Here is a 19,360-nt window from a genome sequence, read left to right as displayed (position 1 = left end):
GACCAGACCAGCAGGTTAGGGCAGTTGGGGGCAATCAGACCAATAGGGGAGGGCAGTTTGGGGTGACCAGCCCTGCAGGGGAGGGCAGCTGGGAGCAAACTGGCTTGCAGGGGAGGGCAGTTGGGGGCGACCAGGCTGGCAGGGGAGGGCAGTTGGGGGTGATCAGGCCTGCAGGGGGGGCAGTTGTGAGTGACCAGGCCAGCAGGGGAGGGCCGTTGGGGGTGACCAGGCTGAGAGGGGAGGGGAGTTGGGTGCATTAGGCAGGCAGGCAGGTGAGTGGTTACTAAAACAAGAATCCCAGCAGAGGGAAAAATTATTTCCAATTTAAATAGACAGGTACAAGTCACTTATTTACTCAATTTTTCAACAAATATTTGAGAGACTGTAATGTAGTCCTCATGCAGGGAAATAACAATGAATAAGATAAACGCAGACCTTTCTTCATTTAAGGTCTTGTGATTCCTGGAAGGGTTTCTTGACGGTATATTTCTTGGAAAATTATGAGAAAAATCAGTAATTGGGAAAATGGGAAAATCATTGTACTTCTCTTATGAGAATTAAAATTTACCCATGATGGAGACAAGACATTGCTGGTTTGAAGGAATGCACTTTAGTCAAAAGTATGAGCAGGAAATGCTGACATCTGGAGTTGAAAGTTAATGTCAATGTTTCTAGAATTCGGACAAGATAACAGAGGAGAGAATTGTCATGATCAAATCAGTCAGTCCAGCCTTTAGCTGTTGCCAGGCACTAAGTGTGTGTTCCTGGCTCTGTTCGACGCTAATGGAACTCATCCTTGCAGGTACAATGATGAATAACTTGATACAAATCCTATGAGTGGTATTCCAAGAAGTAATAAGTTTTGGGAGCAAATTAAATCCATAATTGGCAATTTCCACATTCTCTTAAGCTTTCCCAGAGATTTGAATGTTACATTATTTAAAATCTACCCAATTCACTGATGTTTTTCCACTCTTTGAATATTTAAAGGATGCAGGTCTCAGGTTATAACTAGCCCCTTGGAGATGGAAACCTGAAACATCAGGCAGAAATACATGCCGTCCATCTGCATGTATTATTGAGCAAGTCTTTTTTCGCTTCCAGTACCCTCCAGTTCAGCCGACTTTGTCACGGAATCAAGCCCAGGGGCTCCAACTTAACATTCCATCTCTGCTTCCCATTGCCCATGTCTGCCTCCTTTTCATTTACTCCATGCTCTCATTCCCTTATGCCTTGCCTTCCAGAAACCCTCCGTATGTGCTCAGGCCTCTCTTTCCTAGACCTGGAATGCTTCTGTGTCCCCTTTCTGGCCCAGGGTTCACATTCTCCCATCCTGAGCTCCCTGAAGTCTTCCTCAGCTGTCCTGTGTCTTCGTGTATAAGGCCAACCTTTCCATGAAGCCTTCCCAGATCCTACAGTCAAAATTAATCCCTTTAGTCTTCCCATGGCAATGATTTCTCCTCTTTACGAGACATGCAGTTTCCCTGTGGCATGTTAATACACTCTTTTTGACTCCTCACCAGATGTTAAACTCCTTGTGGCAGGCTGTATCCCTCCAGCTGGCATAATACCTGGCAAACCGGAGGCACTTGGAAAATGTTTGTTGACTGGAATAAAACAGGCAGTTACTGAACATGATGCTATTGGCTAATTGAATCACAGTGAGTGGCTGGTCTAGGCATATAGTCATTGCTGACAAGCATCTTTATTTTAGACATCTAACCCCTACTCCCAGAGATCCTAACTGAACACGAATTTAGAATAGGTGTTCAGTGAAGGCTTGGTGGTTTGAAATTGGCAACAGAGTCTACCAGTATTAACACTAACATTTTAACACTCATTCTGACCTTCTGCTCCAAGGGACACTGCATTTTTTATATCTGGGCACACACCGCTGGCATATTCTGCCACTGCTCTTTCCCAGCAGCACTAGCTGGCTGCAATTCGAGAAGCAGGGCTTCAGGCGCCTTTAATGCATTAGTTATGCTTGCCTTGCTTATTATTGCCTCATGCCAGCTTGCTACACCCACTATCAGCTTGCAAGTCTTGCTGTTGTCCAAGTTGGCCACATCAGTTGTGCTATGATGGATGTCCCTCTGGGCCCAAATGCCTGGCCTTATTCCAAGATGTTGTTGCTGGCCAGCTGGACTCTCTGTTTAACCCTCAGGAGGCCCTACAGCTGATGCTGAGCTCAGTGCTCATGGAGGCAGAGGTGTGTACTGAGCAGATTTGGGCTTCGCAGGTGGACCATGTGCAATTAATTGTTGCTTTACAGATGGTGAGTTTGAGCTTGGCCTTGACACCAAGGTGACACCACATTGTCACTGCCTGCCTCCCTTGAGTCATACAGTCTTCCTGATTGGGAACTCAAGTTCTTCCTAGATTAATGGATCAATGAACAGTGTGTGGTCCAGGCAGCCACATTAGGTAACTCTGCACTGACAATGAAATTATTTGACCATGTCCAGGTTTCTTGCTATCAATAGAACTGGAATTTTTCTCAATATGTGACTTGCCATCAATTTATATGCAGGCATATAATTGAATTACTTTTATTCCTAGTTTAACTAATAGATAGATTATTCAATAAAGTTAAAATATCATAGAAGCAATCCTTAAAGTAGAAAGATGACTTCCATAAGCCACACAGAACATCCTGTCCCAGGGCTAAGTGTTGACCCCTTTCTCTGTCGGGAGCAGGAAGAAAGGAGGGCGCCAATGTTGAGCGGGCACTTTATATGTATCATCTCATTACTTACAGCAGGAACATGAGGTAGGGGGTATTGTACTCGTTTCAAAGATAAGAAAACCAAATTTCAGAAATTAAAGATAACAAAAGTGAGTCTCACTCTTACTCAAATGGCAAAGGTGTCTATGCTCAAGCCTGGGAGGGTCTAGCTCCCTGGTGCGGCCTTGCCTCTCCTTCATCACTGCAAAGTGTGCTCATTTTATGAGGAGATTTATAGGTATATTTCCCAGAAAACTATTTCCTGCCATTAATTATTGACTGAGTCTCAAATACACTGTGGACTTCAGGTCTTGTATGATCTGGGTGATGCTATGTTCTGTGCCTGAAATGTTAACCCAGTTCATTTCTCTGGTGAACTCCTCATCTTTAAGGTCCAGCTCATCCGTGACCTTGTCTTTGCAGCATTCTTTGAACCATATGCCATTTTTTTCCTTTACAGTTTTCTTCCTTGGATTTAAAAAAATTAAGAGAAATTCACACACATTTTAAGCTGTGTAATAAGACAAAGATTTATAAATAGCCCTCTGTCTCCCACCTCTATTCCATTTCGGCTCCTTTCTGAATAAAATTTTTTTAAAAAAATAATATAAAACTTAAACAAATATAATGAATATATATTCTTTGTCCAGACTCACCAATTTTTCAAATATTGCCACCTTTGTTTTACCATTCTTTTTATCTTTCTCCCTTAATATATAAAATTATTGTTTTCTGAAGCATTTGAGAGCAGGTTGCATTTCATGCCCCTTTACATCTTAATTTAGATGTATATTCTACCAGAGGTGGGCAAACTTTTTGACTCGAGGGTCACAATGGGTTCTTAAACTGGACCGGAGGGCCGGAACAAAAACATGGATGGAGTGTTTGTGTGAACTAATACATGTTAACACTCCTGCTGGTGAAGGAGCGAAGGGGAGAGCAAGAGAACCCTCCACTCTTTCGGCTGCACGGGCCGGATAGAACAGCCAAACAGGCTGGATTCGGCCCGCGGGCCATATTTTGCCCACAGCCCTTCTAAACTAAGGCCATTAGTCAACATTTCACTTTAGTCTCCTTAAGTTTGGAACAGTTACATATCTTTCTGTAATATAAATATTCTATGTAAATACATAATATATAAATATATAAAAATAAAATATATAAAATGTAAATACATAATATATATTATGTAAGTACAACATATGCCTATAACATATAATATATTGTGTGCAAATCATATTATGATAGATTATAGTGAGTTGTGATATAATTACTAAGTCAAGATATAATATAAATGAGAAGATATCTTTAATATTATAAAATTATAATGTAGAATTATTATATTTTAGACTTTATTAATTATTAATTTAAGTATATGTTAATTTATGTACTTTATTAGAATATTCTTATTTTCGGTTTGTCCTATGACTTTTCATGATTATATTCAGGTTATGTGTTCCCGGCTGTCATACTACAGAAAGGATGTGTCCTTCAGGATACCACATTCTTAGGCATGCCATGTCGATTTGCCCTTTATTAACGAATAGAATAGGTTAAATTCTATTCCCCAGTCAAGGCGTAATGCAATGTAGCACATTTTCTCCATAGTAGAATTATTCTTTTTATTTATTCAACTAATATGTAATTGGTGAGGAAATGGTTTGAAGCCCTGCAAATATCTTGTGCCTCATTAAACTTTCATACCTTAGATTTAGCATGCATTGATAGTTTGTGATGTTTCTTGAGCAAGTCAATCTTTACTCATATGGAGAAGCAAAATGGATATTTTCCAACTGTACTACTCCTTCTATATTCATTAACTGGATTTTTAATGTAAGGAAGAGCTCTCCATCCTTTTTCTTTCACTTGCTTACTGTATATATATGTAGGTACTTACACATGCATTGGTCCATCTAGCCATCCATCCATCCATCCATCCATATCTTTATTATCATTATGCATTCATGAATGTCTTTTCAATGATTTATAATTTTTAAAGTCTTTATTTTGATGTTCAAATTGTCTCATATTTGGTCAGTGGCCTGTCACTGGCTTCTGTGTCCTTTTGACACATGAACCTGTCATGTTTTGTGCACTTTCTTACTTTCTAACATGAGAAGATGATCCATCCAAACTTCTCTTGTAGCTCCCCAGCTTCAGCCCTGCAGCCCATGGTCTCCTTAGTGGAGGAATGGCTTGCAGTTAGTGCCGGGATGGCCCTTTGCTCCTGAGGTGTTTGCATTTAAGCTCTTTCAGTGACAGAGCTAAGAAATACACACATGTACATATACTCACATATAACAATGAGGAGTTCAGACGCATTCCCATTCTTGTTAGAATTATTGATTCCTCAACTTATTCCTATTAGAGCTGTGTAAATGTCTTCTGCTCCACTAGCATTCCAGGCCCAAAGACTAGCACACTGTCTGGCACTCAGTCATTGCTCAAAAAATTTTCTGAAAAGCCCTGGCTGATGTGGCTCAGTTGGTTGAGTGTCTTCCCATGTACCAAAAGGTCTCTGGTTTGATTCCCAGTCAGGGCACATGCCCGGGTTGTGGGCTTGATCCCTAGTAGGGGGCATGCAGGAGACAGCCGATCTATGTTTCTCTCTCAACTGTTTCTCTCTCTCTCTCTCCCTCTCTCTAAAAAAATCAATAAAAACATATTTAAAAAGATATTTTGAATAAAACAACAAATGAAGAAACTTTGATGCTGTGAATTAACCTTCTATGGGAGAAAGGTTAAAAACGAAGAGAAGCATGGAAATCTTGCCCCCTCTTCTTTTCTCCTTCTATAAATGTATTATTAAATATATATGATAACCAGAGATGGTTAGAATTTGAATAACAACGTGTTTCCCATTTTATTACACTTTGCAGTCATCTAAATCCAAACACATTTTTGTAATACTTTACTGAAAGTAATTTTCTGAAGTTTTAATTTTTAATTTTTTTCCAACATCCTAGGTAGCTGGAATTGTTGGCAGAGCTGACGTATTAGCGTGCCTGCTGTTTCTGTTGGCCTTTCTCTCCTACAACAGGTATGAATAGCTAAGGGTGTCCTTCTCTGTGATTACAGTCATGCTCTCCTTTGGGAATTTCTGCTGTGTGTGTGTGTGTGTGTGTGTGTGTGTATGTGTTCTCAGCATCTGCCTGAGAGAGGAAGGAGGCTTCTTGGTGTTGAAATGCTCAGAGAGCTCCCCCGAGACCTGGCATAGGACATTCTCTCCTTTCCAAGTGCCAGGTGTTCTCTCTTCCAGCCACATTCTGAACCATGTCATAGCCTTTTGTAGGAACTGCCCTCCCAGGACTAGGAAGACAAGCTCTTGCTTCTTGTTTTCCTTTTACTTACAGTTTCTGACTGAGAATGGAATTTGGAATCATAGCTCTGAGCAAAAATAAATTGGGTGTAGTCCTTTCTCTTATTTGCCTATGATTTGTTCAGTTTTTCCTTTTCATTTTTGGTACTCTTCCCCCCAGCCCCTACCCCTTCTTATCCTCATTAAAGTAGCTCAGAGCTTAAAACCATTCTGAATTGAAAGTCATGGTTCTCAACTGTGGTTTTCCAATTTACATACCCTTTCAAAATATACAGAAGCTACTTGCTTTTGGGAGATTAAAAAGCAATAAAATAATTTTCCATTATATTGCCTGTTTCCCCCCAGTGTGATCAGGCTCTCACCTGTGTTGTGAAATATCCCCAAAGGGAAAGGAGCAGATTGAAAAGAGAATGGAAATAAGGGCAGATGACTCAGAGCATGGCCCAGAAAAAAGGGGTCAGTGAACCATGTTGCCCTCCTTCGTGGAGGATGGCCTGGCCTGGCTAAGGATTTGTGAACTTTGATCTTTGGATCATTTTATCGATCTATACCCTCACAAAGCCCAGGGACTCTAGCAAACACTTCTAAACCAGTGGTTCTCAGTATGCGGCAAATTTGCCCCTACTTCCCCAGGGGACATTTGACAATTTCTGGAGACATTTTTGCTTGTCTCAACTTGCTAGACTGAGGATCCTACAATGTACAGGGGCAGCCTTTACAGTAAAGAATCATCTTCCTCAAAACGCCAATAGCACTGAAATTGAGAAACCCTGTTGTAAACCAATTTAGACTTTGGATCCGGGATGGAATGAATTAAGTCTTAGGAAGTTCTGGTAAAGAGCAGAGCCTTTAGTATAGTACCAGTCTTCTAGTCCTGGCTTTGTGACCTCCCATTGCATTGCTAGTCATGCATAAAGATGTGAAAATCTTAAAACTATAAATCCAAGTGCAACAATTGTTTCCTGTTTACTCTGGTGTCAGAACAAGATTAATAATTGCTTTTAGTTTAGTTTCAACTTGTTCTTTTGAGCTTTCTCTGTGTGTTTAGGAACACGATTGGGCCTGCAGTATAGCCATGTTTATGCGATAATGAGCTATAGCATCACAGGTTTCTGTTGTGCGTGCCATTCTTACTTTTAGCAATTTAAGCTATAGCCCAGCATTGAAGAAGAATGCATATCTACTGGCATATACTTTTATGCAACTGCTTTTAGACATAGGAGTAAGGGTAAGACATCATAACTACAGAAATATTAACCTTTTCTTCAAAGGAGTGGGAGCCAATGGGCGTGGCGCCTGCTGGAGGAACTGTGGTGTTTCTTCGTGTGGGGCTGGTTCCCTTTTGTGAGATGAAAAAAAGACTTTACAGCTGGAGGGCTCTTGAAAATCCCTGCTGGAAATTATACTGAGGGGAAAAAAAAACAAAACACCTTTATCTAATATGGCCTTCTGGGAAATAGATTTAAATATGCAGATTAGGCAGAAAAAAAGAAAAAAGCTAAATCATCTGTATTTTCATCACACAGAGAAATGATGATTAGTTATGTGTGTGTGTGTGTGTGTTGTGTGTACTTGTGTGCGTATATATATCTCCACTGATTTTTGTGTTTTGTGTACAGAAGCATATAAAATACCTTCACTAAAATAATAATGGTGATGAACACTTAATATATATTTGGTCACTTAATGAATTCTCCCTCCAACACCATGGTCCCATTTCACAGGGAAAGAAACTGAGGCAGAGAGGCAAAGTAACCTGCCCCCTATGACCCTGTTACTTAACTATAGAGCTATGATTGGAACCCAGGAAACCTGGCTCCGGAGTTCATGCATGTGGTTTAGTAACCTGTGTTATTCACTTAAAATATATTCACCTCACCATCTCTCCATGTCACTAACTATGTCTCTATGGTAGCATTTTAAATGGCTTTTTAGTATTCATTTATTGTATGGCAGGTTTTGTCATAATTTTCACATACCTTAATTTAAGTCTCAAAATCGGAACTAGGCATTTACTTTTTTTCATCTTTGCAATTTTACATGATTCTATTACTAAAGAAACATTTGCTCACCTACTTATTTAGAATGAAATGAAATTGATGCTAGATCTTAGTGTTAAAAAATGGTATTTCTTAGCAATCCACATTCTTCTTATATTAGAAGAATCTCAACCTTGTTTTTCAGGAGTGTGGACCAGTGCTGTGTTGGGGAGTGTTTCCCTTCCACGGCCTCTCCTTTCTTCTTGCTGCTCGGTTTGTTTCTGGGGACCTGTGCAATGCTGGTGAAAGAGACGGGCATCACAGTGTTTGGAGTGTGCTTGGTTTATGATCTCTTTTCTCTATCCCACAAGCAAGAGAAATCGTAAGTCCATTTGAATGTTTTGATGTTAAGCAGTGCGTGGATACATGGAACAGACTGGTTGATGCCCAAGGGGAGAAGGGTAGGGGGTGACTGGATAAGGAAGAGGAAGGGATTAGCTGAAGAACATATATGTATATGCCATGGACATGGACACTAGGTGGTGAAGGCCAAGGGGGAGGGGGAGGCGGGCCAAGGGAGGGTAAGAAAGGGGCACCTGCAATACAAATTTTTAATAAAACAGTTATCAACTAAAAAAAGAAATAAAGATTCCAGAGCCAAGTCACAAGAAAGTACTTAAATCAGTAATTTTAAAACTTCATTAAAAATATAAAAATATTTTTGTTAAATGTAACTTCACTTTAGACCAGCCGTGGGCAAACTACGGCTCGCGGGCCGGATCTGGCCCGTTTGAAATGAATACAACTAAAAAAAAAAAAAAAAAGACCGTACCCTTTTATGTAATGATGTTTACTTTGAATTTATATTAGTTCACACAAACACTCCATCCATGCTTGTGTTCCGGCCCTCCGGTCCAGTTTAAGAACCATTGTGGCCCTCGAGTCAAAAAGTTTGCCCACCCCTGCCTTAGACCATAATATAACAAGTGAGCCTTGTTTTATTAAGATAAATGTTCAAACTCTTCACACTTTTATAAAAAAATCAGTGGGGTCTATAACATTTTTATGTGCCCCAAATTAGGAATTGAGAAGTATCTATACTTTACAAGTTTATATTAGCAATATTTTCTGGTTGTAAACCACTGAGAAATTTTGATTCACACAGAGAAGTGGTTGCCAGTAGAAACAGTTTGTTAACAGCTTGCCTTGAACCTGTGCATCCAAATTAGTGTTATCCATCAAAGGGCACTGCTGCGTTGGAGTCTGCTCTAGAGTTGAGTTGTTACCTAAGAGTTTTGTTTTGAAATTTCACAAATGGCTAATCTAAACCACACAGGAATACTCACACATCATATGCAAATCAAAGAACACGTTTTATTTAGTAGCCCGTTTTTATTTTACAAATTTAAGGCACATTCATTTTATCCTGTGTATTGTAGCCAATAAAAATGACTAAGGCATATTAATAGTTCTGACACATACCATAATTTTCTTCCTCTATTAATTCCATAATTACTAACAATTTGACATGCAGACCCCATTTTTCAGTAATTATAAGGTTCTTACTTTTGAACTTTAAAAAATGTGGTTGATTTATTTTCCTGCCTTGTCCAGTGAAGAATTTTATCTTTGAAAAAAATCCTGCCTTTTTATTCTGTTTCCTACTTCTTTATACTTCTTGACATAAAGATAAGAGCAGGGTTGTTGAGTAGCAACAAGCTGAGATTAACCATCACATTCTGATCACCTTCCTGCCTATTTGTACTTAGACATCATTTAAGTGGAGTTTAGTGCTCTGTTGACTCCCTGTGAATCTCTGAGGAAGGAAAACCATTATCATTTTGACCCGAGCTCTTGCCAAGAAAGCCACGAGCCACAGGCCCTCCCCTTGGCTTATGTGAGGCTGTCTTTCCTCTATATCAGTGATGGAGAACCTTTTGAGCTGGGCGTGTCAGCATTTTGAAAAACCCTAACTTAACTCTGGTGCCGTGTCACATACCGAAATTTTTTGATATTTGCAACCACAGTAAAACAAAGATTTATATTTTTGATATTTATTTTATATATTTAAATGCCATTTAACAAAGAAAAATCAACCAAAAAAATGAGTTCACGTGTCACCTCTGACACGCGTGTCATAGGTTCGCCATCACTGCTCTATATTCTCTTAACCAATGGAAGCAATTGCATTGCTCGCCTTTTGTTTTGTTTTTGTTTTTTTTAGAAAACAACCTGTTGACCTCTCTTGCTTCCCACTTTCTCCACTTACTTTCTTGCATTCTTTTTGTCTCCTCCTCCTAGCTTCTTTCTGCTTTGCCTCACCGACAGCAGCAGGGTGTGACAACTGACTGCAGACCCTCCCCTTTGGTCCTGTCCAGAGCTATTTGAACCTCATCACTGAAGTCTTGTCTCTGTCTCCTCTGGCCTCGGGACTCTGCAGCCCAGTGTTGCCTATATTTTCTTCTTTATCCAGTTACTGTAGAGCCAGGCTTTTTTCAAAGGGGATAATTGTCTCTTTTATTCTTTTAATAATCTTTCCTGACCTCCATTGTAAACCGCTAGAAGATCTATGGAAGGAATAATATGCCGATATATAACTTCGATGTTGCACGGCTCATCCTCTGTGATTTTTTTAAAAAGTAACTTTGAACTCTCAAAACCAGCAGCTCTGCATACGTGGAGACATTCATTTATTCCCTCCACCCATTCAACATATACTCATTCTGTACCTGGCCAAGAATAAGAGATAAGATTCCTTCCCTCAGAGAGCATGTCCAGTATTGGGGGAGACAGACATTACATGAGTAATTACATGAGTAACTGACTGCAGCTGTGAGCATGGTGAGAAGGAACCAGAGCATGTGACAGGGAGACCTGGCCCATGATGGTTAATGCCTCCCAAGTTCTGGCCGTGTGCCAGGCATTGTGTGTGCCAGGCCATTTACAGGCATGAAGTCACAGGGTGCTCAAAACTGTTGCCCTCGTTTTGCAGAGGAGAAAACAGAGGCACAGAAAGTAACCTCTGTAGAGTCACCTATCCCTGAGTGGAGCCAGAATTAGGTCCCTTGTCTTTATGGCTCCATGAAGGAATGCGAGGCAGAGACCTGGAGACCTCCCAGAGCACCTCTGCTCAGGAATGGGGTGCACACTTGTACCAGGACACCGGCTCCGAAGTTCTGAGTGTATTTCTTGGGGGTCATGACCCCTTTGAGAATTTCACAAAGTTGTGTCCCCTACCCCCAGAATAATGTACGCAGTTTTGCACAAAACTCTTAGGGATCTACCCCTGTTTATTTGCTCATTTAAAATAAATATCTTAGCAGTAGGTTGTTTTTGAGGTCTTTCCTTGTATGACTCAGGCAGCAGGAAAGAAACAGTAACAGAAACAAAGGTTGGAAGCACTTTCCTACATGAAGAGCAATTTATTCCTAAATTTTAAGGGAACCACACCAATGGAGTGGGATTTCTTTTATTTGACATCACCTATAGGAAAAAATATTTTTAGTGAAAAATGAGCCCCTGAGAGTTAAATTTCTGTTTTTTATTTTTTTAAATTTAGTATAAAATTTCCAACATACAGACAATAGCATTCCCTAACCCCAGTCCCTAACACCTCTCTCTAGAAGTAACCACAAATGTGAGTTTGGCACTTTTCATTTCTATGATTATTTCTATGCCATTATTTCCTATGTAGATACCAGTGAATACAAAACAGTATTACTTAACATAGTTTCAAACTTTACATAAGTCACTTGCTTTTCTTTTCATTTACCATTAGGCTTTAAGATACATCATTGCTGATACAAGTAGCTATAGTTCATTCATCTTAACTGTTGTATGGTATTTAATCATCCCAATTTATTTATCCAGTTTTCTGGATTTGGAATTTAGGTTATTTTCACAATGTTTGCTATCCTAAACTATGCTGCAGTGTATTTTCTTGTGCAAACACCATAGGAATGGGGTTGCTGGGACCACAGACCGGTGCCTGTTCATTGTGTTACATGCTGAGATAAGCCCTTGAAATGATCCCTTTGCTCACCGTCACTTGGTAGAATCAGACTTTTTCAGATTTGTCCATCCAATTGTCATGAGTTATGTCTCTGAGGATTCATGAAAGAAAAATTTAATCACAGTACTTTGGATGGATCAGCTATGAACGGGATTTTCCAAGTTCATAATTATGCAAATCCTGAATACCACTTCCATCAAATATTATGAGAAAAATATATTTGGAGAATCAGGGGTGAAGAAGAGTGCGTGTGTGTGTGTGTGTGTGTGTGTGTCCATATATGAAGGACTGAGTCCTAGTTTTCTATATTAGGAAGTCAATAAAATAATTTCTAAAATCAAAAAAAGAAATAATATTATACTTATGTTAATTTTAAAATACTGTAGTCCATACCAGAAACAAAAGAGCTAAAACACTTGAGAACGGTTGCTTCTAGGAGCAGGACTTTGCAGGGGGGACAGGGACTGCTATTTCTTGTTGCAAGCCTTGTCATTCTGTTTGACTTTATTTAGGAGCAATGGGGTCATCCCTCAGCGCAGCCCCCAGCAACCGGGGAGCCCCCAGCCCTCACTGCCAGCGCACCCCCTCCGGCAGAATGGGAAGCAGCAGCGGTTCCCTCACAAAGGAGCCTGGAGTGGCTGCCACTCCCCATTGCCACCAGAACCCAAGAGCAGTGGATTCCCGGTGTCTCCTCGAGCTGTGTGGTCCATGATGAGGTACTGTGCTGGGCTCTTGGACCGTGTGCGTTTTCACCATCCAGTATCACCTATGTGGGCTGATAGGAGAACGGAAGCCTTGAGTCGGGTTTTGTGACCTCCCCCTCTCTCCTTGTTTCTCTGCCTTTCTTGTTCCTTCCCTTCCTTCCTTGTATTAGATCAGATAAGAAAGGGGTAACTGGAAAAAGCCCTGCTCTCTGCTGTTATTTAGAAGCAGGGGGTGAGGTGTGGGTCTGTGAACACTCAATTAAGGAGAGCAAACGTTTTCTTGTTTTCCTGGTGGAAGAACCTTGTGTGACTGGCTTAGAAAGATAAATACCACATGATCTCACTCATTTATGGAATATAATGAACAACATAAACTGATGAACAAAAACAGATCCAGAGACAGAGAAGCATCGATCAGACCATCAAACCTCAGAGGGAAGGTAGGGGAGGGTGGGGGTAAGGGGGAGAGATCGACTGAAGGACTTATATGCAAGCATATAGGCCTAACCAATGGACACAGATAACAGGGGGGTGAGGGCATGAGTGGGGGGGATGTGGGGTAATGTGGGGATAAGTACACATATGTGAGGACACAGATAACAGGGGGGGTGAGGGCATGAGTGGGGGGGATAGGGGTAATGTGGGGATAAGTACGCATATGTAATAACTTAATCAATAAAAAATTAAAAAAGAAAAAACCTTGTGTGGAGACCCCAGCCCTTGGTTTTCTGGGGGAGGAGAGCGCTCTACCTTCCGCTTGCTGTCTCACCTGGCTCTTGTGTGTGGTAGGAATTTATTACAGCACAAGTATGGGAGGAAGCCCAGGGGACTCTGCCTCTCAGAAATGTTTGTGGGGATGCAGGAAAATCTTTACAGCATGGGACTTCCTTTTTAAAAATAATTTCACCTAGCCATAACACTTAACATCCATTTATCGGAACAGGTGCTCACTAAATTAGGTTGCCTCTAATCTTGCTCAGGCCATGAGCAAGCCAGAACTTAATAAAGATGGAAATTCAATTCATACTGTTAGTATATTACTACTTCAGATTGCTGTTCTTATTTTTCTGTTCATTTCTAGAAAAATCCTTTGGTTTCAGGGTCTGTGTTTCCCATTATTTCCACTTCTCCCTGTTTCTTATTTTTTTTGCCTCTTGCTTTATTTATTCATTTATTAAATATCTGTTTTAAATAAAATACCCACTGAGTGTCTACCATAAGCCAGACACTGTTCTCGGTACCAGGAATATCCTGGTGAGTAAGAAAGACAAGGTCTTTGCTGTTATGTTGCTTCCTTTCTAGTAGAAGAAGACAGGCACTGGATAAACGACAATGAATGAAGTGATGGAGAGGGACACATTTGCATTGGCTGGTCAGAGCAGGCCTCCTGCAGCCTCCTGAATGAGAGGAGGAGCTAGCCCTGCAAGGATCTGGGCACAGGGTCCCAGACTTGGGGTAATGAACATGTGGGGATTGGAGAGGCAAGGTCAGGAGGTGGGCAGGTCCCAGATGATAAAGGGCCGTGTTAGCCAATGAAGCAAGTTTCAATTTTATTCTGAGCGGAATGGAGAGACTTTGGAGGTGATGTTGTTTTTGCTGTTGTTATATTTTGTTTTATCTTAAGTTGATAAGAAATGGTTACATTAAATATCCTGGCTTCATCTTGGCACATGATGTTGGGGACACGAGTAAAGCACGGAAAAGAGTTAAGTTTTACACAGACTGAGGGAGATGGAGACTGGGGTGAACAGGTGTGGTGGGTTTGGGATGCCTTTTGGATACAGATCCCACAGGACTTGCTGATGTGTGGGGTGGGGGAAAGGAAAGGAAGGAAACACGGATTTGGGGGTGTTGGCTTAAACAGTTGGGTGGACTGTGGTGTCAGTTACTGAGATGGAAAGTCAAGGAGCGAAATAAGTTTCCTGAGGGTTGGAGGGAGAAATTCTTGAGAGAGAAAGAGAGACAAACAATCGTAACATTGAGGAAATCTTGACCTTTATGTGAAGGGCCATGGAGGCAAAGGAGATAAAACATTTGGGGAAGTTGTTTTTAAGGAGGCAAAGGAGGAGAAAACAGAGGAGTAAATAGGGACTTGTAGATTTCCAAGGCAGGACAGAAATCAGATTGTAATGTGACTGAGTTCCCTGAGGGCAGGGGCTATGCTGTGTTTTGCTCATATCTGTATCTCCAATTCATCTCATAGTGTCTGGCTAATGGTAGTGGCACAAGTATTTGTTAAATGAATAAATTAATGAGAGGCTGGTAAAAAGTGTTGGAATTAAGCATACTTATTCAGAAAATTTGGCAATGAAGGAGTGGGGGAAAAGGATGGTAACTGGAGGGGGGGGGTTAGGTTTTTGTTTTCATTTTCATTTTAAATTTGATGGATATGTGTCTGTATTTAGACAATTTGTAGAGAGTAGAGATGAAAGATGCTGGAGCAGAAAGGGGTACGATGAAATATGAATACTAGGGTGTGCTGGTAAATGTTTAATAACTGGCTCCCAAAGCAAGGAAATCCTGACTTATAGTGTTTGCCAATTTCCATGTAAATAACTCCTACCAGGTCTTATTTCAAGCTATAAATGTGACGGCACTGAAAGTGAGTTGGGGGAGAAGTTCCGTAGCTCACCATGATGCAATATTTCCACTGCCTAATAGAAAATAGACATAAATAACCTGAAGAGCATAGATAACAATGAAGCAAAGTAAATGAATCAGGAAATAAGAGATTTCAGTATGTATCACCTTTGTTTCTAATAAGATTAATTTTAAGTTAATATCATTTAATTTTGAATGATGGCTGTATTTAATAACTGGCTTGCAAAATACCTAAAAATCAAATAGTCATTTCCTGCATACCACTGTGAGTCAGCTGCCACCGACCAGTGAAGAGGGTCCTTCAGGGGAAGGAAGACAGTTTCATATCTGTTATTCATCTACTATGTTCCAGGACGTGAACTAGCAGGTTCCATACAGCCATCACACTGATGCATTTTAGGTAGATATCATCGTTCCCCTCACTTGAGGAAATGGAAGATCTTAGAGGTTAAGACACCTGGTTCACATTCACATAGTAAGGGGGAAGGTCAGGATTGGAACTCAAGCTGTGTGACCCCTAAACGTATGCTTTGCCCATTTGCTGGGCTCTAAAGCCCATATCCTAGGCAAGGGCTTAGCCCTGGGGATGAGGCAGGACACTGGTTTCATTCTCTGTGGAGCTGGCCTCGCTGCTGAACTCTCAGGGGGGGACAGATTCTTGCTGCCATCCTTGGATCACACATAAGGCACCTCTTGACTTGCTTTGATCTATGGTGTTGGTGCTAATACATTTAATTAGACAGCATGCTTTTGTAGGTTCTGTTCTGTTCTTTTTTCACCCTGAGCACCAGGCTGTTTTAGAGAGAATGAAGCTCGGAGAATAATGCACAGCTCAGCTGGAACTGGGTCAGAGTCTCACTATGTTAACCTGTTTGTGGGCGGGAAGGACCATTATCCCTCCTTGGGAAGGAAAATTGTCAATAGTTTCCCTTTTTGAAAAGTAAACGTGTCATATACTGGAGTATATATTTAATTAGTATTAAAATTATTTTTGAAAACTATGCTTATGTTAGAAGGTGATCAGGTTAAGCAAACAAAAGTTCAAAGAGGCATCTTATCTTAATTCTTAAGATCTCTGCAGCCCTGGCCTGTGTGGCTCAGTTGGTTGGAGTGTTGTCCCATGCACGGGAGCGTTATGGGTTTGATTATGGGTCAGGGCACATACCCTGGTTGCAACTTTGATCCCTGGTTGGGGCACATACAGGAGGCAACAGATTGTTGTTTCTCTCTCTCTCTCTCTCTCTCTCTCTCTCTCTCTCTCTCTCCCTCCCTCCCTCCCTCCCTCTCTCTCCTCACTCCCCCTCTTCCTTCTCCTCTCTCTAAAATCAATAAAAACATATCCTTGGTGAGGATGTAAAAACAAAACAAAACACAAAAGAGAGCTCTGCAGACAGCAGTTAAATCATGGCTCCTTCGCTTACTTGATCTGGACAAGTTGTTTTATCTCTGCGGGCCTCTGTTTTCTCACCTCCAGAAGGGGGAGGTAATAGTAGAACCTTACTCTCTGCTGGGCTGTCAGGACTGCAAGCTGTAGCACATATTGCCTGGCACAGGGTGGCCATTCAGTGCATGGCAGCCAGCAGTGTCATTATTAGTAGTTTAGTGTTATAACTGTGTGGGTTTCTGGACACCAGGATGCATGATGAAAATGGTAAATCTGCAGTTTGCAGGCAAGGAGTGGGATTGTGTGGGATTTGTTGTTGTTTTTGAACTTCAAGACTGTTGGCTAGTATTTATTTGCATTGTATGTATGGCATTAGATTGACAAAATGTTGGCTAAATACAATCAGGTAAAATGTTTTTCAGAAGTTTCTATACACAGGGAAAAATCCCAACCCAAGAAAAATCCCACTGCAAGTTATTTAGTTGCCTTTTTTCTGTGTGACTTAGTAATTGGCATATAGGTAGAAAGTGCAATGAAAAACCTAGGACATCAAATTCGTTTACCTGTGGACACACCTTCCCTTTTACATTAGGAAGCTCCATGAATTCTATATGAAATATTATCTTCAAGACTCATATATATGGTGTCCCCAAAAATGTATACACACTTTAACAGCTGAAAACTCACTTAATTTTCACTCATTTTCAGGTTTGTTTAACTGATTTGAAATAATGGGTGAAGCCAGATTAACCTTTGAACAAAAAAAATTTATCCTAAGGTGCCAGTAGACTTTTTTTTTATGGGGACACATAAAAGATAAAGTTTACGGTTCAAAACCAGCAACAGTCAATGAATTGAGGGCACACAAATATCAAAAGAAATGATTCTTGATGTTTGTGATTCCATTGCTTCACATTATCAGCAATGTCTGGACCAGAACACTCATCAGTTTGAAAACAGGCATTGACAAAGAAAATTATTCATTTCTGTAGATTCTTTTAAATTTTGAAAATAAACTGTATGTTAATAAACACTGACTTTATAATCATTCAAAATGCATATACATTTTTGGGACACCCTGTATATGGATATGCCTATATATCTATAGAGTCATTTTTTCATGTATACTTACTTGATTTAATATTTAAATAATAGTGATCACTGTAGGCATTGAAGACCATTTTTGCCTCAAATTCTGGTTCATTTCCTCTTTTTTCTGCTACCTTGTAGGATCTGTCATGAATCATTCATTCAACAAAATTTACTGAGCACCTACTATGTTCCAGACACCATTTTTGTCAATGAAGTAAACAAAGCCCTGCCCTCATGGAACTTAGCTGGATGATGATCATGGTATTTTAATTGAAAAATAGGCTCATTTTTTTGTGGGTGAGGTAGTGGTTAGATTTTTCACTTTAGTGGGTCTTAATCATTTATCTTGTAAATGCCTTGTAAGTAGGAATGCAAATCAAGAAACCAAGACAGGTTTAGGACTAGAGAACAATTTGGCATGAAAGTGAACTTGTGAGGTAATTAAAGTCTGGGGATTTAGAGAGGCATTTAAATATTTTGACCTTCACTGGTGGAATGGGTAACTGATCTCTTAAGTGTCGTTTTAATGCTTTATTTCTATAGACCTTGCATTACACTCCTTTTCCCCAAAGCAAGCGATGCTGTGGGGATTAAACTTATGAGGTGGGATTTTGAACTTTTATTCCACACATATGATGCTGTGAGTAGGGCAAATGTATTTCAGATCCCAATTAATAATCTCATACCAGCATTGAGAGAAACTTAGCAAACTAGTGAAGTGAGATTTATAGATGACAGAAAAAAAACAACAACCTGTGTTGAAAGCCTATATTGCTGATGAATAATTAGTTCTCTTGACCTCCCCACCACCATTTCACACACCTTTCATGGACTGATGTCAGTTAGTTACCAGGCTTCTCAATTAGGAACTGTGTTTATTGGGATAGTGTCATTAAGGTGCCGTAAAAGGTCTTTGGTGGGTTGATTTGCCCAAACTGGGCTCCCAACTGCCTTTATGGTAGCTTCTTTCAAATACAGAGCTTACCAGAAAAGTATTCCCTTTTGCGGATGGAGAATTTGAAGAGGTTATTTTTTCCCCTCTTTTACTATCTGCTAAACATTAACTGAGAGTAATGTTATTCCTCCTGAACCAGGTTTGGCCCTGAAGTGAAACTGTGGTGTAATGAAAGTCAGGAGACTTAGGCATGTAAATATTTTGACCTTCACTGATCAGAGGATGTGGTTAAGCAGGAGTTACCTTGATGACGTCACCTGAAAGCTTTTTGAAATCTGCTTTGGCTCTTGAACTGAACTCAGCACTAAAGTGGATCATTTCAATAAAGGGTTCCCTGGCTTCTTGCAAAATGTAGCACTACATGCTTCCAAATAAATCACATGCTAAGTAGGCAACATTTCTTTTAATTTATGGATAGCAGTTGGTAGAGCTCCTAACTGCTGACAGCCTTTGGTTCATTCTGCTTAATCTTGATTGGGTACCCGTTCTTGGCAGTCCTCTATCCCCTGTGAATCTCAGTCAGTGGATGATAATTTCTTTCCTTTCTCAGTGTAGAGCAATCAGGCTTAGGCATCTGCTTTTACAC

The 19,360-nt window shown here is 40.4% G+C and overlaps 1 protein-coding gene across 1 annotated transcript in view; it reads left to right on the top strand.

Annotated features, from left to right (window-relative positions):
* TMTC1 (transmembrane and tetratricopeptide repeat containing 1) overlaps positions 1 to 19,360 on the top strand; it is a gene marked incomplete at its 5' end in the record, with an annotated part of 261,806 nt that overhangs the window by 44,887 nt on the left and 197,559 nt on the right. Inside the window, 3 exons of the mRNA XM_006769654.2 lie at positions 5,695 to 5,768; positions 8,232 to 8,408; positions 12,551 to 12,754. Coding sequence (XP_006769717.2) covers positions 5,695 to 5,768; positions 8,232 to 8,408; positions 12,551 to 12,754 — 455 coding nt within the window. The remainder of the gene's footprint in view (positions 1 to 5,694; positions 5,769 to 8,231; positions 8,409 to 12,550; positions 12,755 to 19,360) is intronic.

The sequence above is a fragment of the Myotis davidii genome, unplaced genomic scaffold (genome assembly GCF_000327345.1).
Source record: "Myotis davidii unplaced genomic scaffold, ASM32734v1 scaffold163, whole genome shotgun sequence".
NCBI lineage: Eukaryota > Metazoa > Chordata > Mammalia > Chiroptera > Vespertilionidae > Myotis > Myotis davidii.
The sequence above is the reverse complement of the archived record's forward strand: the minus strand, read 5'-3'. Positions and strand labels throughout refer to the sequence as shown.